The 20,297-nt window shown below is 53.4% G+C and overlaps 3 protein-coding genes across 9 annotated transcripts; 1 reads left to right on the top strand and 2 right to left on the bottom strand.

Annotated features, from left to right (window-relative positions):
• The first annotated feature begins 225 nt into the window (after positions 1-225).
• On the top strand, positions 226-4,838 carry Eif5a (eukaryotic translation initiation factor 5A). Of its 3 annotated transcripts, none has more exons than XM_040748986.1 (6): positions 226-362; positions 2,172-2,357; positions 3,523-3,627; positions 3,793-3,924; positions 4,028-4,101; positions 4,214-4,838. In XM_040748986.1, exons 2-5 carry the CDS (start codon positions 2,193-2,195, stop codon positions 4,088-4,090), a joined length of 465 nt encoding a protein of 154 aa, XP_040604920.1. In that variant the 5' UTR covers positions 226-362; positions 2,172-2,192; the 3' UTR covers positions 4,091-4,101; positions 4,214-4,838. The 3 variants fall into 3 exon arrangements, with proteins under 3 accessions (XP_040604920.1, XP_040604921.1, XP_040604923.1); XM_040748987.1 differs by lacking the exon at positions 226-362 and adding an exon at positions 597-724; XM_040748989.1 differs by lacking the exon at positions 226-362 and adding an exon at positions 1,038-1,184.
• Positions 4,839-4,958: 120 nt separating this feature from the next.
• Gps2 (G protein pathway suppressor 2) lies at positions 4,959-7,747 on the bottom strand. 3 transcript variants are annotated; one of them, XM_005088478.4, is made up of 11 exons: positions 7,609-7,747; positions 7,250-7,412; positions 6,829-6,938; positions 6,639-6,751; positions 6,447-6,526; positions 6,274-6,356; positions 5,761-5,914; positions 5,598-5,687; positions 5,431-5,510; positions 5,258-5,353; positions 4,959-5,132 (listed from the first exon to the last, which is right to left on the bottom strand). In XM_005088478.4, exons 2-11 carry the CDS (start codon positions 7,341-7,343, stop codon positions 5,049-5,051), a joined length of 984 nt encoding a protein of 327 aa, XP_005088535.1. In that variant the 5' UTR covers positions 7,344-7,412; positions 7,609-7,747; the 3' UTR covers positions 4,959-5,048. The 3 variants fall into 3 exon arrangements, with proteins under 3 accessions (XP_005088535.1, XP_012982487.2, XP_021080011.1); XM_013127033.3 differs by having other exon boundaries at positions 4,959-5,128; XM_021224352.2 differs by having other exon boundaries at positions 4,959-5,128; positions 7,613-7,727.
• A 129-nt stretch (positions 7,748-7,876) lies between these two features.
• Neurl4 (neuralized E3 ubiquitin protein ligase 4) lies at positions 7,877-19,786 on the bottom strand. 3 transcript variants are annotated; one of them, XM_040748983.1, is made up of 29 exons: positions 19,484-19,786; positions 18,253-18,697; positions 17,979-18,044; positions 17,528-17,826; positions 17,286-17,397; positions 17,115-17,203; positions 16,543-16,615; positions 16,160-16,424; positions 15,733-15,914; positions 15,555-15,640; positions 15,274-15,436; positions 14,983-15,181; positions 14,825-14,901; positions 14,662-14,740; positions 14,165-14,340; positions 13,949-14,080; positions 13,482-13,627; positions 13,181-13,405; positions 12,987-13,085; positions 12,734-12,895; positions 12,404-12,568; positions 11,889-12,047; positions 11,234-11,413; positions 11,034-11,121; positions 10,817-10,924; positions 10,559-10,703; positions 10,140-10,252; positions 9,900-10,065; positions 7,877-8,538 (listed from the first exon to the last, which is right to left on the bottom strand). In XM_040748983.1, exons 1-29 carry the CDS (start codon positions 19,769-19,771, stop codon positions 8,331-8,333), a joined length of 4,695 nt encoding a protein of 1,564 aa, XP_040604917.1. In that variant the 5' UTR covers positions 19,772-19,786; the 3' UTR covers positions 7,877-8,330. The 3 variants fall into 3 exon arrangements, with proteins under 3 accessions (XP_040604917.1, XP_040604918.1, XP_040604919.1); XM_040748984.1 differs by having other exon boundaries at positions 14,171-14,340; XM_040748985.1 differs by lacking the exon at positions 17,979-18,044 and having other exon boundaries at positions 14,171-14,340.
• Positions 19,787-20,297: the final 511 nt, after the last annotated feature.

Genomic DNA, 20,297 nt, shown 5'->3' with positions numbered 1-20,297 from the left:
AGAAACCCGGTGCGCCTGCGCATCGTCAACTGGTTGGAAGCGCTCGGGACTGGAAAGGGGCGGGGTCACGTATGCGCGTCATTGGCTGGGTAGGTGGGAGAGAGGGTGGAGATCGGGGAGGGTCCATGCGCTTGCGCAGTGCGGGGGTGGAAGGTGGAGGAGCTTCTTAGCACGCTTGCGCGGCTGTCATAGGGCTGCTTGGTTGGTCAGTAGGGAGTCGGCGCCTGCGTACTAAGACCCGTGTGCAGCAGCGGCGGCGGCGCTAGAGGCGGCGGCGGCGGCGGCGGCAGCAGCAGCGGGTTCGGAGGCAGCGGTTGGGCTCGCGGCGAGCGGACGGGGTCGAGTCAGTGCGTTCGCGCGAGGTGAGAGCGGGCAGGGCGCGCCTGCGCGTAACCTCGGTTTGGGCCGGGAACGAGAGACGGAACTATGCGGGGGTCGGGGAGGGGGGGCAGAAGGGAGCGGCGGCTATCTCCTACGGGTTCGGTCAGGGAGCGGCACGATGAGCGGAGAGGCGGGCGCACGGCCCAGTTGGCGCGAGGGGTGACGGTTGGGGCCGGCCGGGTGACGTTGGAGCGACGCAGGGCGGGGGACGGCGAGCCGCGAGGCCGCCACGCGGGAGAGGCCGCCAGGCGGCCACGCTGGGGCGAGGGCCGGAGGCCAGGTCGGCCCGGCCAGGGCAAGGGTTCCTGGGCCGTTGAGGACCAGCGCTGAGCGGCCACGTGAGGTGGGGGAGGGGGCTGTTCGGTGAGGGCATGTGGAGAGGGTTGGCGGCCGGCGGGGGGAGGGGAGGCGGCATGGCCCTGGCCTGGCGCAGCCTTGGGGCAGGGGCGGCCGCAGGGCCGGAAGTGTTCCCCATTGGAGGCTGCCCTCAGGGTCCGAGACCATGCGGCCGAACATGGACCGGGGCCGCATGGCAGCACGGGGACCCCTCCCCCCTGGCCCGGGCCACCGGAAGCCCCTGGCGACCACATGGTGGGCGCGAGCCGGCAACCCCCAGCGCAAGAGGTCTGATCTTTTTTTGGGTTTCCACGGAGCCTGGGATTTTGGTGTGCGGGAGAGACCCTAGCCTCGGGTCTCGATCGTCCCGCAGGGCCCGTTGCAGGCATATGTTAGTGCTCCCCGGCCTCATGGGCCTCTGGAGCTCATCCCTCAGCCTTCATGTGAAGTGAGACGTCCAGCCAGATGTAAGTGGTGCTACTTTTCTGGGGAAGCCGGGAAAAGCGGGTAAAACGAGGGGCATTGGAATGGAGCCCAACTCTTCTCGGCCCATGCCGACAGCGCCTGAAAGTACTGAGCTTTTAGTTCCCCGCGGTGATCTTCGATCTTCACCTTGCCACTGCCTTCCGTGTTGTGTTTGATTTGTGAGTTACTGTGCTTGAGACCTGAATTCTACCAGCTTAGTACGATTTCTGTTACTACTACCAACCTTTTGCTTTCATTTTATTGTCATTCACCACTCCTCACTCCCCCACTTTCTACTGACTGTACAGGCTGGGCCTGAAAAGCCGACAGGACTGGTGCATCCTGGGAAAAGTGGGAGGGCCATCGACAAAGGCTGAGTTCCCTTCGGGAACTGAGATCGAGGTGTACAGCCGTGGGATCATTTAGGAAACTACTTTTCTCCCCTTGACTGCATCTGCAAGTGCATGTTGGAGAGGCGGGAATCCCCCAAAGAGGCCTTGTGGTTTCCTGTACCAATGACTGGCTTGTGTGTGGATGGGGGGGTGTAACAGCTGGGTGGGGCCTTGTCCTCGGTCTCCACCCCTTCATTAGCCCCGCCCTTCAGCTGGCTCATAGCTGCTCACCTAATTATAGTCCTGGCAGAGTGTGGGGAAGAGGGGGTGGTTGGTTTCAGTGGCAAGTAACACCTGAGTCCTCCCCCCTCCCGGGAAGTAGCCCTTTCCTCATCTCTGGGATTTGGCATCCCAACTCCCAGGAGCCTTCCTTTCCCAAACCACACCTTTAGATTTCATTGGGCAGAAATCCAGCTGCCCCCCCAATATGCCAGCTCTTCAGTATGCTTTTACTCCATTTTCAAAGCAGGAAATTGGACTTTATTTAGGTGGGTAATGGAATAAGGGGAAATGGAGCAATGTTTTTATAGGAGTGGAACAGATAGCGATCCTGTTAACCTCCATCCTTACTGACTGTAGTTCTCTTCTTGGCTTTAGTTGGAATCGAAGCCTCTTAAAATGGCAGATGATTTGGACTTCGAGACAGGAGATGCAGGGGCCTCAGCCACCTTCCCAATGCAATGCTCAGCATTACGTAAGAATGGTTTTGTGGTGCTCAAAGGCCGGCCATGTAAGATCGTCGAGATGTCTACTTCGAAGACTGGCAAGCATGGCCATGCCAAGGTTAGAATCACCTCTCTACATAATTCATTCTCTGCAGCTCCCGAAGCCATAGGGCTCTGGTCAGTGCACGGTTTCAGTCTTGATCCCTTCTTGCTGTTGTAGTCCCTTTCATTCAGCACCCAATTTTACTCCATTCAGAACTAAGCAGGTTCCCAGTTTCTTCCACAGTACACCTGCCATCTATCCCATCCCTCCTCTTCCCCCCTTCTTTGTGCTGGTCTCTAGAACTGTGTCTACAACTCCTTAGCTTTGGATAGTTTCTTAATCTTGACCTTCACTCCTGTTTGATACTCCCAGTCAAGACCCTCAGAAGGCAGCACTCTGGGGGTGGCCTCCAGCGCGAGCTCTCAAGTTGCTTTTAGCTGCCCATCCCAGCTCTGGCTTTGCTATACCTTTGGCATTTTCCTGTTCCTGATCACCCCCCCACTGAGTCCTGTTCTTTGGCTTACTTAAGCCTTAACATTCTCTTTTTCTTAGAAGTTTAACCTGACTTAATGTTTAAATCTGGTTTTTATTTCCTAATGAATTTTCCCTCTTTAGACTTGGCATCTATAACTAGGCTATGCTCACCACAATGCTTGATCCTTTTGCTTTCCTTCCATACTAACTGCACATTCTTTCTGGTCCTCCCCTGGACTATTTAATTCAGATCCCTACATTCCTTTGCTTTGATTTCTCAGTCTGATCTGTCTTTAGTCCCTTACAAGAAATGTTTACTGAGACATCTCCCATACAATAAAACAGTGTCTTATGAATTACAGGGTGTCCTCTAACTTGGAACTTCTGCCTCTTATTTTCCTAGTGCTGGGATGATGATTGGTTTACTTGGCACTATGCGTCAGACCTAAGGCCCTGTGTTTGTTGGGCAAACACTATCAACTGAGTGATATCCCCAGTCCTTGTCAATGATTTTTGGTAATATTTGTGTAACTGACTTCCCCAAGACTGACTTTGTAACCTCCCCCAACTCAGTAGTGGTCTTTTAGCTTCAGGACTTTAAGGCTTTGGTATGTTTCTCAGTTGGCTCATTTCTAATTCCTTAATCTTTGCTGTAACAAAGATTAAGTCAATAGCCAATTATATAATAGCCAGTTATATAAGCCTTTGTCTACTCCCATCTTAGAGATTGATTTATTGGGTTTCTCTTTATAATGTATGTGCACAGGTCCACCTGGTTGGTATTGACATTTTTACTGGGAAGAAATATGAAGATATCTGCCCGTCAACTCATAATATGGATGTCCCCAACATCAAAAGGAATGACTTCCAGGTATGTTGAGATGAAGATGGTTAGTGGCTCATGACGGGTGGGATGTGCTGACCTGCAGCGGTGGGCAAGGGAGCTGATAGGAGACGATGTTTGCGAAGTTGCTGCCATCTAGTTTATCTCTTTATACTTAACCTACCTGTATCTGCTTTAACTTCTTTCTTCCAGCTGATTGGCATCCAGGATGGGTACCTATCCCTGCTCCAGGACAGTGGGGAGGTACGAGAGGACCTTCGTCTGCCTGAGGGAGACCTTGGCAAGGAGATTGAGCAGAAGTATGACTGTGGAGAAGAGATCCTGGTATGATGCCCACCCCCCTTCACCTGATATACTCAGCTTTGTTCCTTAAGCTTCAAAACTCTTGAGTTAAGACGTCTCTGGACTGTCCTTTCTGCTTTTCCAGATCACGGTGCTGTCTGCCATGACAGAGGAGGCAGCTGTTGCAATCAAGGCCATGGCAAAATAACTGGCTCCCGGGTGAGTGTGACAGCCTTCCCTATCATTCATACTTAACTGGCCCTTTCTTTCCCTCACCCTTTTTGTTGAAGTTATTGTCCTATCTTAAACATGATTTCTTTTTCTTGCCCAGGGTGGCGGTGGTGGCAGCAGTGATCCTTGAGCCTACAGAGGCCCCTCCCCCAGCTGGGTTCCACTCTGGCTGGGCCCTTGGCTGGACTCCTATACAATTTATTTGACGTTTTATTTTGGTTTTCCTCACCCCTTCAAACTGTCGGGGAGACCCTGCCCTTCACCTAGCTCCCTAGACCAGGAATGAGGGAGCCATGGCCTTGGTGAAGCTACCTGTCTCTTCCTTCACAGCCCTGGTGGGGAAAAGGGAGTTGGGTATCGCTTGTGGTTTAGGTCCTCCACCTCCCCCTTTTTCTTTTTAATTCAATTTGGAATCAGAAAGCTGTGGATTCTGGCAAATGGTCTTGTGCCCTTCATCCCACTTATCCCTGGTCTGGTCCCCTGTTCTCCATAGTCTTTCACCCCCAAGCACCACTTGTACAGACTGGGGACCAGCCCCCTTCCCTGCCTGTGTCTCTTCCCAAACCCTTTTAGGGGTGGTGAGAAGAGGGGGGGAGCAGCCATGATCCCTCCTCAGGCATCTGAGAGGGCCTTGCCTCCACGGGCTTCACCCTTTCCTGCGGCTCTCTCTCCCTGACACATTTGTTAAAAATCAAACCTGAATAAAACTACAAGTTTAATATGAAGCCCTCAACTCAGTTGTTTATTTGTTGATTGAAAGATGCTTGAGAATCTAGAAATAAACAAGAAGACTGCTACTGTTGTTAGCCAATTCCTCATCCACTTGTAGCAAACAAACAGTCGGATGGCAGTAGTTGGGTACATTTTATTGGTTTGGGGCACATAGAAAGACCCTACCATGAGGGAGGGAGGGGTTAGTTGGCGTTATCTGGTGGTTACTTGTGGTAGAATCGTGGGTTCTGGCTGTGTTGGATGAAAGGGAGTCGAGGGCCAGGTTGGCTGGTAGTGGCAAAGCCTGACTGGTGATGATAAAAGAGTTTTATCAGTGGGTAGACAGTTTCACTTACACTCAGTACAAGAGGGACAGCTGCAGTAGGTTAACAGTCTTTCCCTGGTAGTATGGATGTTTGATTACCAGCCTTACCTTGCCTGCTGCTTGCATCTGCACAGGGAGCTGGGGTGAAGCCAAGAGTCCAGGGGCTGGATGCAGTGCTTGGGGATGCATAGGCCGCAGAGAAGACTGCAAGGACAAAGCTGACCTTAGATGGACTGGCGCTCCCCAAGACTCTATATACTATAGCCTTACTATGTACTCACTGAATCAGAGAAGCTAGTCTGCTGATTGGCATGTTCCATCTGCTTTTGCAAAGACAGGGCACCACCAGGCTGGAGGAACCCTAAGAGGAGAAGTGTTTGAAATGAGCAGATGATGGCAGGACTCATGGAGCTAGGACTCCTGCCCAGGCAGGGGGTTGGGTTGTCACCTGTCTGAGTGGGCTGAAAGTGGCCATGCACTGCATAGGGTTGTGGCTGCGGCTGAGATAGGTACTGTACGGCAGGAAATGCTGATGGTGCTGAGAAAGGAGACATCCATTAGCTCTTGATGCTCTTGCTGTTCTTCCCTCTGCTCCGAGAACCAACACTCACCTCTGAGTTGCTGGCTAGGACTATAGGCTGGCTGTGTAGGTCCATAGTGAGGTGGGGGCTGAGCAGTCCCATAAGCACCTCCTGGACTGCCTTGGAATTGTCCATGTTCTGGGGTCCCTGCAAAAGCAGCTGCTGATCCCACGTAGTGCCGAGTCTTAGAGGGAAAATGAAAACTCACTGGTTACACAGCACCAAGAAAAAACTCACTCTCTATATATGTCCTTATGCTCAACTGAGTTCCTACACACTACATGCTTGGTACGTTCTTACTTTAATGCTGGTTGGGATGCCAGGAAGATAGGAGAAAGTAACTGGGACTATTCATCCAAACCTATTTCTCAGGCTGGGTATGATGACAGATAATAGTAATTCCAGCACATAGAAGGTAGGGGAGACAGAGGTTAGAGGTAAGATTAGATTTCAAGGCCATTATTGGCTACATAGTGACTTCAAAGCCAGTCCAAGCTTATGAGACTTCTTAGGGTGTTAAAAAAAAAAAAGAATCATCCTCACCGTAAGCACTTGGGGTCCAAACATCTGCTTGGCTCTGTCAGCTGCCATTAGAGTGCCTGGGCGGCTGTGTCCTCCAGGACTTCCTAGAAAGAGAGAGGGGCTTCATGATGCTGAAATAGGAGGCTACAACCTCCAGGAGAGCCCTTCTGTCAGGTGGCTTCTTCAGTCCTCACCCTGCATGCTGAGGAGGTGAGTTCCCGTGTGAACAGTCAGGCTCTGCTGGTAGGCAGCTGATGTCAGCGTGGTTAGGTCACTGGAGTGAAAGGGAGGCAGGGCAGTCAGTAAGCAGCCTCCTTTTGCTATTAAACAGATGCTTTTGTCACCTGTTCCACCACACAAGTTTACTTTTAGCTAACTGATCACACCTCTGTTCCTTTCGTCTCCGTTTTTCTTCTTCATGCAAAACTTTTTTGAGCTGCAAGAAAAGCTGGTGTTTCTCCTCCTGTAGAGCTGAAAGTTTCTCCTGTAGCTTCAGAATCTGGAAGGAGGATGAGCAGATAACGGTGGGAAAGGGAAGAGAAGAAACCAGAACTGGGAGTGATGAGGGTTACTTACTTGTTCCTTGGTCTCTTCTAGTGACATTCTCTCTTCCATCTCCTTTTTCTTCCTTCTCTCCTGCTCTTCTTTCATCTTCTGTTCCATCATCTTGTCCACCTCTTCCTCCTCTGAAGAATCAGAGAGAACGGGGAAGTGGCAGGACAGTGAAAATATGCTGAGTGTTACACTGAAGACGAGCAAAAACCAGTTACTCCATCAGTCAAAGGGAGAACGAGGCTTCAGGTGCTCTCCAAGGTCCTTCCCAGCCCAGGGTTCTGGAACTTAGACGGGGCCTCTTCGCTCACACCCTCAAGGCGCCGCTGCCTCCCTCTTAGCCTTGCCAGCAGGCGCACAGCTTGGCCCGTGGACGGGGCAAGTTCGTTGGTGGCAGAGCTACCCTGGGCCGTGTGTTTGTCCTCCCGCTCTGGCCCTGGCTCACCCTGCCGTTTGCGCTCCCGCTCCATCATGATGTGCCGGTGCAGAGCCCTGGCCATAGCGTTGGAAAGCTTGGGGCGCTCCAGGAGTGCGGGCATGGTGCTCTTGATGACGCTTGGGCAGTGGGCGCCCGGCTCTGTCACTGACTGCCAGACCTCAGGCGGGGCCTGTAGGGAAGTGGGAGCTTAGATGGACTGCGACCCGCCGAGGCGGAAGCCAGTCCGCCGCCCGCTCGCCGCTTCGGTCACGTGTCCCGGGCACCAGCGTCCCTCCGGGTCTCAGGCTCTGCGCCAGCGCGCGTGAGGGGGTCCTAGGTTCCGTGCCCCCGCCCCTCCCTCGCAGCCCTGGCGCCAACCCCCCTACCCGCCTTCTCGGCGCTTTCTCCGTGGCCTCCGGCGCGCCTTGATTCCTGCGTCACATCCGGCGGCCAAGATAAATCCTTCCGGAGTCATGACGGCAACCGGCTCAGCGGGTTGGATGAAAGAAAAGGCGGAAGCGCTTGGAGACGGGTGCCGGGTTGTCCAAATTGCTTGTGGGTTTACAGAGGCCTGGGGAGATCTAGCCTCATGCCAAGAGCCCTCAGAACTCTTCACCTCGTGAGGCCGCGGGAGACAGAGGCAGAGGCAGATGCTCTGAAGACAGTATTTATTGGCTCCTTAGAAATCAGAGTCAGTAACAACTGTACAGAGGGCCGCAGCTTCCTTGGGCTGCCCTTCCTTCCCCACTCCCGCCCCATGGCACCCCGTGGCCACGGAAAAAGCAGCTTCGTGTGGGCAGAGAGACCCCTTTGGGATTCACAGTAACCAGAACAAAAACGGAAATAAATTAAGTGATATGGGGGAGGGTAATAGGGAGTCATGTTCCCCAAATCAGTGCATGAAGAGGGGGGACCCAGAGCCTGGAGCTGGGCTCCCTACAAGCTCCCTCTCAGCAGAGGGAGTGTGCTGGGCCCTGAACGTAGAAATGTGCTTTCACACCTGGTCTAACCAAAGCCTGTCTCCTGCCAGGGAAGCACATGCCACAAGTCACTGGAATGAGGTGGAGGCTTGAGCCCAGCTGTGCTTGTAGTAGTGGCTTCTCACCCCTTATTCCACCCGTACCAGCAGGGCATAGAGGAGTGTGGCTCCTTTTTCCTTAGTGACCCACTCAAGTTCCGACGGGCTGAAGTGCTGGTCAGGAAGTTCTCTGAGGGCAGCAGCAGAAGGAGGGCCAGGAGTGTAGGAGCCAGGACGCACACACACTTGAAAGGCCACCTGAGCCTGGTGTGTCCGCTGGGATTTTGGGTCCCGGAATCTATTGGACAAGCAGAAACAGGATAAGGCTTCTAAGCCTCATGACTGCTAATGCTGCCCCCTCCACCCAGGCCTTGCTAGTTTTCTGGCAAATGCGCTCAACTTGAATAGGTCAGCACCAACCATCCTGTGTGTGTATAGTACTCTCCTCCCAAGTCCTGCTCACCTAACTTCTTCATGGCCTCTTCGTGGGTTTATCTACCCTGGGACTCTATTTCATGTTCTAAACATTCCAAGTGCATTTCTCATCGACTTCACCCACTTTTTTGAGACAGTATAGAGTTTCTACCCCAGGCTGGCCTCAAACTCCCTATGAAAGTGGAGGATAACCTTAAACTTCTGATCCTCTGCCTCTTAGTGTTAGGATTCTAGGCATGTGTTATATAATACCCAGGAACAGTTTATGCAGTGCTAGGGACCAAACACAGCACCTGGTGCAGGACACTCAAAAAAAAAAAAAAAAGGATTTGATATGTATATACATTCTATGAAAACCAGACACAGTGATGCACTTTTCCAATCCCAGCACGTGGGCTGTAGGCAGAGGCAGAAGGAGCAGGTAGGTGTTCAAGACCAGTTTCAAGACTGAGGCCAGGTTGGGCTATTTGAAATCCTGTTTTGTTTTTAAAAAGCAAACAAACAAGGGCAGGCAACAAAGGCATGCAATAGTGGTTGGTGGTGCACACCAGCACTCGGAGGCAGAGGCAGGCGGATCTCTGAGTTCGATGCTAGCCTGGTCAACAGATTGAGTTCCAGGACAGCCTCCTAAACAATACAGAGAAACCCTGTCTCAAAAATAGCAAAATACAAAAAAAAAAAAAAAAAAAAAAAAAAGGTGGGAGATCTGGAGAGATGGTTTACTGGTTAAGAGCACTGTCTGCTCTTCCACAGACCCTAGTTCAATTTCCAGCACCCACACGGCAGCTCACAAGTGTCTATAACTCCAGTTCCAGGGGATCTAATACCTTTTCCTGGCCTCTGAAGGCACTGCATACATAAGCTGTACAGACATACGTGCAGGCAAAACACCCATACACATAAATTAAAAGCAAACAAAAATTAGGGTGGTGGTGCACGCCTTTAATCCCAGCACTCAGGAGGTAGAAGCAGGCGGATCTCTGTGAGTTTGAGGTTAGCCTGGTCTACAGAGCAGAGTTCCAGGATAGCCAGAGCTAAACAGTGAAACCTTGCCTCAAAAAAAGCCAAAAATAAAAATAAATTAAAAAAAAAAAAGGATCTGGAAGGAGCAACCATCAAGCCAGGGTGACAAAAAGGGGTGTGGTGGGAATTGTAAGTCTCCAAAAGTTCCTGGGGCCCCTTCTAAATCTGAGACCCAACAGCTCACCGTCTCCAGATACTCACTGCACTTTGGAGGCCAGGGTCTCTGCCCCAGCATACTGAAGGGATGGGGAGAGCAGCACTGAAGGAGGCTGCTCCTCCCGGGGAGGCGCACAGTTCTCACCAGGCTCCTCAAATCCCACCCCAGGCTCTCCCTTCAAGGGTCGGCAGCTCAGGATGGAGGTAGTACCTGTGAAGAGATTTGGGTGAGGGCAGCCCTGTGATTCCTTCTACAATCCCTAGGCCCAGCCCACTCCATGGTACCTGCTCCCAACTCCCCTCGATCCAGCACCCTCCGTACAACTGCTACACTGCTTCCGTGATATGCCATGTGCCACTTCTTGGTTACTGTCCCAGCTTCTAGATGGGGATTCACCCTGAAGAAATAGGTAAGGCAGACAAGTCAAAGGTCACTGGCTCCTCAAGATTGCCCTCTACCGGCTGGGCGTTGGTGGCGCACGCCTTTAATCCCAGCACTCGGGAGGCAGAGGCAGGCGGATCTCTGTGAGTTCGAGGCCAGCCTGGTCTACAAAGTGAGTTCCAGGACAGCCTCCAAAGCTACAGAGAAACCCTGTCTTGAAAAAAACCAAAAAAAAAAAATTGCCCTCTACCCCCCACAGGAAGCCCTATCACTTTTTCCTTCCCAGGAAAAGAGCAAAGGGGGAAATTCATGCCATGTGTACCTAAGATTGAACCTGCACCATCCAAAAGGCAGGGCGTATTCCCGGGGAGGCTCTCCTCGGCGCCTGTGGGCCTCATCTCCTCGCAACTTCCGGCAAGATTCACAGTAGCACAAGCTACGCTTTGGTGGAGGCATGAAATAATCTTCTGTGGGACAATGAAGAACAGGCTTGGTGCTCCTGCCCTGGGTCTCAGCCACAGTGCTGCCTTCCACCTGGTGTCCACAGCCACGGGATGGAGGTCAGAGGGTTAGGACTCACCTGGAAGCAACAGCAGTTCTTGGAAGCGGGAGCAGAGGGCATGGTACTCGCAGCTCTTTAAAGGGTTAGCAGCAGGCGGTGGACCCCAGCACACACTTTCCTTTATCCCTGGAACAGCAGGGGAGAAAAGTCGTCAGAGCTGGGCTGGGAAGCACTGGATGGGTACGGATGGATAGACAAGCAGGGGCAGGATGGTCATCCCTTTGGGCCAACGCACCATCTACCATATCAGCCTTTTCCATGTCTCCTTGGGTTCCAGCAATCTTCCCACTGGCAGGCCCCGGGTCAGGGCTCACAATTGTCACCTGTGGAGGACAGGAGGCAGCCACAGCTTGACAGGTCCCCAGATTCCCTTTGTGGACCAAAAGCTTCCCAGTCTCCCAGGAGTCCCTTCTCCTCATCTCTATTGCCACTAACCTGTTCACACTGTCCATAGAGGTCCACAAGTGCATGGCATGGCTGGGGCACATCTGGCACAGCTACCCCTTGGTCCACCCCATTGACGTGGAGATGAAGCCCTCCAGAGCAGTCTAGCCGAAGCCCCAGGATGGTGCCTTCAGGGCAGGTGTCAAGATTTGGCCCAAATTTCTCACAGATCTAAGAGGAAAGACCTACTGGCTTCAGACATCAGAACCACACCAGCAGCACTGTTTCCGACTGCTACTTCCTGAGCTTTGCCTCTAGCCCTGCCCACTGCCTTGGCGCTACTCCCAACTCATTTACCTAGATTCCCCTTTATTACTTCCAACTTTAACACTCTTTTTTTTTTTTTTTTTGGTTTTTTGAGACAGGGTTTCTCTGTATTGTTTTGGAGGCTGTCCTGGAACTCGCTCTGTAGACCAGGCTGGCCTCGAACTCACAGAGATCCGCCTGCCTCTGCCTCCCCAGTGCTGGGATTAAAGGCGTGCGCCACCAATGCCCGGCCCCAACTTTAATACTCTTAATGGCTGGAGCACAGGAGGAAGCAACAGGCCAAAGATTGTCCAGGTAACGACATGCACTTCTCCCTTTTGTCCAGCTTCTCTCCATTCAGAGGCTTGGATCATTTCATTCTTCCTGGCTCCCTCCTCACCTTCAGACCATTGTGGAAGACACCACGGCCCCGCAGGAGCCAGGCTGCCCGTTTAAGTGCACAAGCAGAGGCAGGGAAGTTAAGCCTCTCGGGTGGGCAGGTGATGACTCCCAGGACGAGAGAAGATGTCCACTGTCGGTTCAGGAAGTCTATCCGTACCTGCATGAGAAGAAACTATTTTATACTCACAGCTTCCAGGACAGAAGCCACCACCCACCTACCCAAGTCAGTCTTTGTACCCAAACCAGACTATGGCCTGGCACACTGCCCTTTTTGATGTTTGTAGAGAACAGAACCTACAACTTAGGTGTCTCCTTCCCTGCTTATCCTGCTGCTGGGAATCGAATCAATGTCCTTGTGCATGTTAAATAAATGTTCTATAATGAGCTGTACCCCAACATGCTTTCTCTTTGAACCCTGGTCTGTTCCTGAACAATTCTTTCAACTGGCTAACTTTCTACTTATCTTTTAGTCCACCCTGGAGTACTAGAAACTAGGCAGGAAGAAAGGCATACCTGAACAAGCAGATGGGGTACCAGGGGCTGGCTGATGACAACAATGCCCTGATTGTAGCTCGCCACTCGAGTGGCTGTACGGTTCCCGTTGGATAAGAGGATATTCTTCCCATGGTTCTCCAGGAATTCAAGGGCTGTGGGCACAATACCCACTTGATTCTGGCCCTGGTATGGAGCAAGAGACTGAGCTGCACAAGACACCGATTGCAGTTCTCACCCGCCACACTGGGGCGCACACAGAGCTCAAGTGTGACTCTGTTGTACCCGTGGAGAACCACTACTCTGGTAACGAGTGGCCACCAACCCACAGGCCCTACCGCAGCTTCTTACCCTCAGCCCACGCTCCTCGCCCTCATCATCCTCCTCGTCCTCACTGCCAGTGTCTGAGCTGGGAGAAGGTGGCTGGGTGCCTTCTGGTTCCTCCAGCCTCGTGGAGCTGACAATGGACACACTTCGCACTGGCCCATAGAGATCCAACACAGCCCACACACTCTGGGAACACAAAACCAAGGAAATCAGAAGTCAGCACAAGATCTCCAACCAGCAACCCACTCCCTGAGACCAAATCAGCTCTTAGACCTACCTTGGCAATGCCAGTGGCCGCAGGTCCCATGTCTTCCCCATCTACCAGGATGTGCATTGTGTCATCTGCACCCCGACGAATGCCCACACGGCTCCCCACCTAGACCCAAGGTGACACCAAGATGGCTGCTCAGACAGCTGTCTTCTCCTCTCACTCCCAACCCCCACTGCCTGCCTTAGTGCCAGGTGTTTCACCCCGAGCCTCTCGAGGTTCCGGCCATAGTTCATCCTTTGGAGATGCCCGTCTCGTCTCACTTCACAGCTGGACACCATCCAGGTGGTCTTTGTCCGGAGTTCTGGCAAGGAAGGAGGCAGTCCCGGCCCACTGCCCGCTGCAGGCCCCATTTCCTCGGGTCCTAGTGTGGTCAGCCCCAGCCGGAGGGACCCTGCCCACTTTCCGTCTAGCTCTTCCACTTTTACCTGTGAGAAAGAAAGAGACCATTAGCGGGCCCTGTATGATGGTCCAGGAAACCCCCTTCACTTCTCCACAGCCCACCTCAAAGACTTCTTCAGCCTTGAGCTCCTTGGTGCTGAAAACAAGGCCATGAGCATAGCCAGCCACACGTACTGCGCGTGTGCCATCCTCCTCCAGAGTAACATTCTTGCCACATGTGCTGTGGAATCGGTGAGCCACACCCGCCACTGGGGACACATGTTTGGAGAAAGGGTAGGGTTAGGGAAACTACCTTCAGATGGGATGTGGGGCAAAGCTTTTAGAGGAAAAGCTAAAACCCCATCTGCCATTACTCATCAAGAGCTCTGGACACCTTTCACCATAGTAAGATCCAAAATGTCCAGGACGTGGCATCTTAGTCTCTGGGAGCCAGGGAAATCACACGACTCTGTCTCAGGTTTAAATATCCCTTACACATACATACTTAACTCCCTCTCTCTCTCTCTGACTGTTGGCCACAGGGCCTTTTCCCTTCCTTAAACAGGATCCCTAGGATGCATAACAGGTACCTGGGGAATGCAGAGGGAATGACTTCTCAGTGGCAGTGTTGCTGGTTGCCAGGCTGTTGTCCATGGGACCAGTAGCATTGGTGATTGACACTTGGACACACTGGCCATAGAGATCCACAACTGCATACACCTCTGTGTAGGACAGAAAGGCATCAGAAGTCTGAGGTCCTGGGCAATCTGAGCAAAGGGTGGCAGGCTGGAAGCCACAGCAGTCACCTTTACCCGGAGGCAAGCCTGAGCAGGCGGCGCCTTGGTCCTGTCCGTTAATGAAGTAGTGCAGATCACCCTTGGCAGTTCGCATCATACCAATGCGTGCACCCGTGCCCAGTGCATCCAGATCACAGCCATAGTTGTTTCGCATTGTATTACCATCTTGCATGATAGCTGTACCACTGAGAAGACAGGAGGGGGCGTGAGTTAGCCAACCTGCTTCATTCTTATATTGGCTCACACTCAGGCTCTGCCTGTCAAAACTATCCACTGCTTTGGATATCATATAGAGAGACCTGATCTCGGTCTGAGTCCCCCCAGGGGAAAGCAGGAACTGCTCTGTAGGCTGTCTGGATGGGAATTTCCAGAACTGAGAAGGGCTATTAGGTTCCCAAGTATGCCAATGCCTATGGCCACTACAGACCCAAACCAGGCTTAGTTTTCTGGTATCATCCATCTCTACCCATCCCTGCCAAGCTGGATTCAAGGGCAGACAGCCCAACCTCAACATCCATGTATCATAGTCAATGTCTGTCATGGTGTTGGGAAATTCCAGGTCTTCAGGCCGAATAGCAGTCACTCCTGGGAGAAAGCAGAAGGTAAGAATCGATCCCCAAAACACAGACATCCAGTACCTCCCCCACCCCCCCATAGATGGTCCCTCACCAGCTTCAATGGAGCCTGACCAGCGGTCTACCATCTTCTGAATGACAATTTCAAACAGCTCTCCATCACGCAGGGCTCTGTCAGGGAGAGTGGGGGTCACCAAGGTCTTACTTAAGTGGGTAGTGGGACAGTGGAAACATGAAAGTCTAGAGACTGACCGGTTGGAAATGACAATGGCATCATTGAACTCGCTTCGGCAGTTATGGCGGAGGGCAGTTCGACCCCCATTGGTGATGACTGCGTTACTGCCGTGCAGCTGGTGGAAGCGCAGGTCGGAGCCCCCAGCTGCTGAGGACGGGGAACTTGGCGACATCTGGTTGTTCCCTTCAGGTAGTGGCTCAGAGACCGGAGGCACCTCTGCAATAGGAATCACCCATTAAGTCTCTAGGTGTTTTTAATGAATCCCAAGGCCACCCTAATCTTTCACCCCAGCCCTGCCAGGCCCTCACCCACGTCATCCACAATAGTGGCCTGGGCAGCCTGGCCATAGAGATCAACGACAGCATAGACACCCGGGGGTACATTCCAGGCAGCAGGACCCTGAGTCATTCCATTGACAAAGAAGTGGAGCGTTCCATCCTCACGCCGAACCACGCCCACTGTGTCCCCTGCCTTGGAAGAAGTGGGGGCTAGAGTGAGGAGTCAGGCAAAGTTCCTGCTTGGGATGGTCCCGCATCTACCCCGCCTCCCTGGCTCCCCCCACACTGCTCCCATCCGTGTGCCCACTCACCTTGAGGCGGTCCAGGTTGTGTCCATACTCATCTAGGATGGTGGTCCCATTGTGCATTACCCCATTCCCAGTCATCATCCAGGTCCCTGCAGGAGATGAGGAACAAGGAAGAATCCAGAACCTTGGAGCAGCTTCTTCCCTGGGCCCTAAGGCAGTGCTGCCCTCCATGGGATCTCACCAGAGCGTAAATTGGTCATAGTAGAGGGCAGCTGGAGGTAGGCAGGGTTGTGGGTTGTGACACCAATCTCAATGGAGCCAGCCCACTTGTCCACCATCTTGTCAATGCGCACCTGGAATACCTCTCCATCCCGGAGGGCTCTGCTGCTCAGTACCACGCCATGATTGAAGTCATCAGTGGCACTGAGGACACAGCAAGTGGGGACTCAGATCTCAACACACTCACTGAGTGCGCCGAGGTTTAAACCAACAATACTTGTCCAACGCCCAGTTAGAAGACAACCAACCAGACCTCTTGCTCCTGGAAGTCTCCACCTTTCTGTCCAGGAATTCCCACATCAGACACAGTCTCCCATGTCCCCACCTCACTGCTCCCACACCCTATTTGGGCCCCCTTTGAGGGTCTCTCCCCACCCCACAGGTCATACTGGGGCCTCAGGGCAGTGCGTCCCTCGTGGGTGATGGCTGCCTTTTGTCCACAGTTTGGATGGAAGAGCAGGCGTTCAGGTTCTGCCTGGGCAGCAGGGGCAGCACGGCGGAGAGCACCCTCAGGGGACAGAGCCCTCAGGATGGCATTGTTCCGGCGGAGACGGTCACTGTGGTTATTCTTATGGACGATGGTCACTTTCACGGCCATCCCGTACAAGTCGACTACGCCATACACCACTGGTGGTGTCAATGGGGTAGCCACACCTGGGGCAGAGAGAATGGAAGAATCAAATATAAGAAGAGCAAGTATCACAGAGGAGGATCAGGTACAGCCCACGATGGCCCCGGCTGGGCCAGCAGTCTTTCTTGTCTGTCACCTTACCCTGATCAATGCCGTTAATGAAGAAGTGCAGGGCGGAGTTGGACTTCCTCGTGAGGCCAATATGGTCACCCTCCTAGTCAAAGAAGAAAGTCCCTAGTCTGGAATCCAGCTACACTCAGGCTCAGGTACCAGCAGTCCTGGGCACTTTCTACCACCCCATTCCACAGGAGACCACCTACTGAAGAAATTCACATAAGACCGCTCTGGGGCAGGGCTTGGGTCTCTGCTTTCCAGACACATTTCCCAAATGCCCAATGTAAAGCAGGTATTGAGTTAAACCCCACTAAACATCCCCCCCCCACTCTCTAAAACCTCAATCGCTTTAAGCGCTATAAGGGCTAGAGATGTAACTCAGTGGTAGAGCACTTGTCAAACACGTCCAAGGTCCTAAGTTCCATTCCCAGCACCAACAGAAAAAAAAAGTGCTACTAATAATTTTTAGAGCCTGTTAGACAACCCTCTCTTCTCAGAAGCCTCAAGTGGAGAAAAAGGGGCTTGTCTGTGTTTCAGACAACACTACCTGGTACCCTAGTTTCCCTGGACTGGTTCAGACTACTGAGCACCACAATCACCTGCAGCTCATCCAGACTGAATTCACAGTACTCCCGGCGAGTACCCTTGCCATTGGTCAGGATCCCACAGCCACTCATCATGATGGTACCTGGTAGAGAGACACCCACTTAGGGAACAGGTCGTCTTGCCCTCGTCAACCCACAACCTGTGTCCCTCCCCACAGCTGGTACCTGACTGGAGGTTGGTCATGGTGGCTGGGTACTCCAGGCTGTTGGGATTGTGGGTAGTGACACCAATCTCGATGGAGCCTGACCACTTGTCTACAAGTTTGTCAATACGGATCTGGGGTCGAGTGAGAACAGACAGGAATAGAAAATAACAGAAGACAACTTGGTTCTTCACCAGTCATCACCATCCTGGCATCAAGGAGCAACCCCTACCATTTAGCTCCCAATCTTTGGATTTTACATACCTCAAACATCTCATTATCCCGAAGTGGGCGGTTGGTCATGACAACCCCATTGTTGAATTCATCCAGGGGCCTCCGGCGCTCGGCTGTCTTATTATTGTTGCTGAGTTTGATGAGGGTCCCACACTTCTCGTGAAAGAGCAGGGCATCGTTGGAAGTGAGGTTGGGAGAAGTGGCAGGACCACTGGATGCTAATCCATCCCCTGACGGTGGGGAGCTCAGGTTCACATTAAGGAGGCCTCCATTGTAGGCAGACAGAATGGCATTGCTCACTACCTCGGAGAGCTCCATGCTGGCAAAGTCTACAGCAGCAAGATGGAAAAAGGAGGCCAAGGTGAGGCTCTATCCTCTCTCCATAGCTTGGGACCCTCTTCTCCCTACCCATCTCTTGAAGTCCCTCCCTTAACCACCTCACTACCCATGCCCCTTCCCAGGGCTTCCCCGAAGCCCTCACCATTATGCGAGTCAAGGCTGTTAGGAAACGTCTCCGGCCGGGCCTGCGCTGGGGACACCATGAAGGCTAGGGGCCAGGTGGGATGGGAGGGGAATAAGGGTTCAGCCTTTGCTTCAGGGCCCACAGTCAGGAGACCATCTCTTCTCACCCCTATGTTTCCCTACATCAGGCTCTGGCTCAATGGCCCTGCCCCTCCCCCAGCTGGCTTGCGACTGACCACTTTTGCCCCATTTCTTCAGCCACACCTCATGCTTCCCCGAAGCTGTGTTCTCACCTTCATCCACAGAGGTCCCCTGTTCCGACAAGGCAGAATCTTCTGGAGGGGCTAAGGGCTCAACGGGCGGTGTAGGGATAGGAGTAGGAGGGCTGACGCCTGGTTCTGGGGGCAACACAGTGATCTGGGTGCACTTGCCATAAAGGTCCACAACAGCCCAGACTCGAGCAGGCAGGCCTGTGGCAGCCACACCACAATCCCGCCCGTTCACCCAGAGCCGGAGCTCCCCAGAGGCTGTGCGTTCCACACCCACACGGTCCCCTTCGACAAGCTGGTCCAGGTCCTGGCCGTATTCCTCCAACACAGAGCGCCCGTCCCTCAGCACTGAGCAGCCTGATACTACCCAGGAGCCCCCCTTCAGCCCAGTGGCACTGCTTGGGAAGTCCAGCACACCGGGGTCCAGAGCTGTCACTCCAATTTCAATGGAGCCACTCCAGGAGTTGACCTATGAGAGAGTGGCGGACAGAGTATCACCATGGAATCCCACCACCAAAAGCTATGTTCCATAGGGCACTGTCCCCTCATCCTGACCTCTGAGACCACAGACAGACTCACAATAACTTTCTGGACCTTGCTCCATAACTGTCCTGACCTGCTCTCCTGTAGCAACGGTGTGCTGTACCGCTGCCCAGTGTTTACACCTCATCCTTTACCCACTGAGCAAGCTGGCTAAACACCCTGGTTTCAACCTCAGTTACAGGCTTCCTAGATCCATATATCTTGCTCTCCTAAATCACTCTTATTCCCAAACCCATTCCTCTAGTAAAACTCCACCCAGATTCGCTCTTTTCCCAAATTCTTTCTCTGAGCTGTGCAAGTCGCACACACTTCCCTTTCCCCATGTCTCTTCATCTATCTTTCTGGCTTTGGGCGTTTGTCCTTCAACAGTCTGTGTTTTTTTACTATTTCTCTACTCTCTCCGTCACATCTCGGGCATCTATTTCCATCCCCGAGTATTGTGCTAGACCTGTTCACTAGCCATTCTAGTAACTGGACTTGGTATCTATCCCTGTCCTGCTTCTGGGTCCTGAGGAAACTCATTCTCCTTCAGAATGAATGCGTCTGCTTCGTGTTCTTTTTCTTTCTGTTCTCGGATGCACTACGGTCTGTCGGTTCGCTGTCGGTACCTGGAGACTTGGCTGGACATACAGACTTTCTGGCAGTTCTACCTCTTCTCCCTCTTGTCCGCTCCACCACCCTCCACCTCGATCCCGCGGCCCCAGCTTTGCACCTTGCGGTCGATGCGGACAGTGAAGACTCGTCCGTCGCGCAAGGGTTCTCGGCTCAGCACCAACCCGTGGTTAAACTCTTGGCCCGGCTGCTGCCTCCGCGCTGTGCGCCCACAGGCCGACAGGCTTACCAAGCGCCCAGTGCGCGGGTGCAGCTCCCCGCCACTGCCGAGACCCCCGCTGGACCCCAGTCCTGGTCCGCTGCCGCCAGGGCCCCCACCCCCGCCTGGCCCCGGCCCTGGCCCGGGGCCTGCCCCAGAGCCCCCACTCCCACCCGACCCCGCCGCCATCGCCGCAGATACCGCGGCCGCGCGACAGCCGCGCTTGGCGGCACCGTGGCAACCGCGGCGGACAGACGCCCTGGGGGAATACGGCCGGGGGCTGGGGCCAGATACGCTTTACGGCACTGCCCGCACTGAAGCATCCGGAGCTAAGGTCTATCGCGAGGGGAACGGAAGGACGACGGGGTCGGAGGGACTTGCTTTACGGCACAGCGGGATGAGGGCGACTAGGAGAGGCTGGAGCATTCGGGTGGCTTTTGCGACAGTGAATGGAAGAAACGCCCGCCGCAGGCGTATTTGCGACGAAGGCGTGCTAGCGCCCAAATACTTTGCGACATCGCTCGGCGGTGAGGACCCAACCCTTGTCGGATGTAATAAAGTATTCGCTTTAACACAAGGAGTGGTGGCTTCCCTTCACGCTGCACGCTTTAAAGCTATATAAACGTTGTCTCTGGGACAGAGAAAGGGCAGTTTTACAAATCCAAGTCTCAATCCTCCGTAATACCGAGACCGGAAATGTCGCAATCCATCCACG

Source organism: Mesocricetus auratus, unplaced genomic scaffold (genome assembly GCF_017639785.1).
Source record: "Mesocricetus auratus isolate SY011 unplaced genomic scaffold, BCM_Maur_2.0 Super-Scaffold_100007, whole genome shotgun sequence".
Lineage (NCBI taxonomy): Eukaryota > Metazoa > Chordata > Mammalia > Rodentia > Cricetidae > Mesocricetus > Mesocricetus auratus.
This window is presented reverse-complemented; position numbering and strand designations above follow the sequence as displayed.

Excerpts from the sequence above, each read along its gene's own strand:
- Eif5a (XM_040748986.1), top strand. The coding sequence starts at position 2,193 with ATGGCAGATGATTTGGACTTCGAGACAGGAGATGCAGGGGCCTCAGCC. Across the intron at positions 3,628-3,792 it reads TCAAAAGGAATGACTTCCAG|CTGATTGGCATCCAGGATGG; the intron begins GTATGTTGAGAT and ends TCTTTCTTCCAG. Across the intron at positions 3,925-4,027 it reads ACTGTGGAGAAGAGATCCTG|ATCACGGTGCTGTCTGCCAT; the intron begins GTATGATGCCCA and ends CTGCTTTTCCAG.
- Gps2 (XM_013127033.3), bottom strand. The coding sequence starts at position 7,343 with ATGCCCGCACTCCTGGAGCGCCCCAAGCTTTCCAACGCTATGGCCAGG. Across the intron at positions 6,752-6,828 it reads TAGAAGAGACCAAGGAACAA|ATTCTGAAGCTACAGGAGAA; the intron begins GTAAGTAACCCT and ends TCCTCCTTCCAG. Across the intron at positions 5,129-5,257 it reads AGATGCAAGCAGCAGGCAAG|GCTTTGCCACTACCAGCCAA; the intron begins GTAAGGCTGGTA and ends ATCACCAGTCAG.
- Neurl4 (XM_040748983.1), bottom strand. The coding sequence starts at position 19,771 with ATGGCGGCGGGGTCGGGTGGGAGTGGGGGCTCTGGGGCAGGCCCCGGG. Across the intron at positions 10,925-11,033 it reads AAAGGCTGATATGGTAGATG|GGATAAAGGAAAGTGTGTGC; the intron begins GTGCGTTGGCCC and ends CTGCTGTTCCAG. Across the intron at positions 10,066-10,139 it reads TCGAGGGGAGTTGGGAGCAG|GTACTACCTCCATCCTGAGC; the intron begins GTACCATGGAGT and ends ATCTCTTCACAG.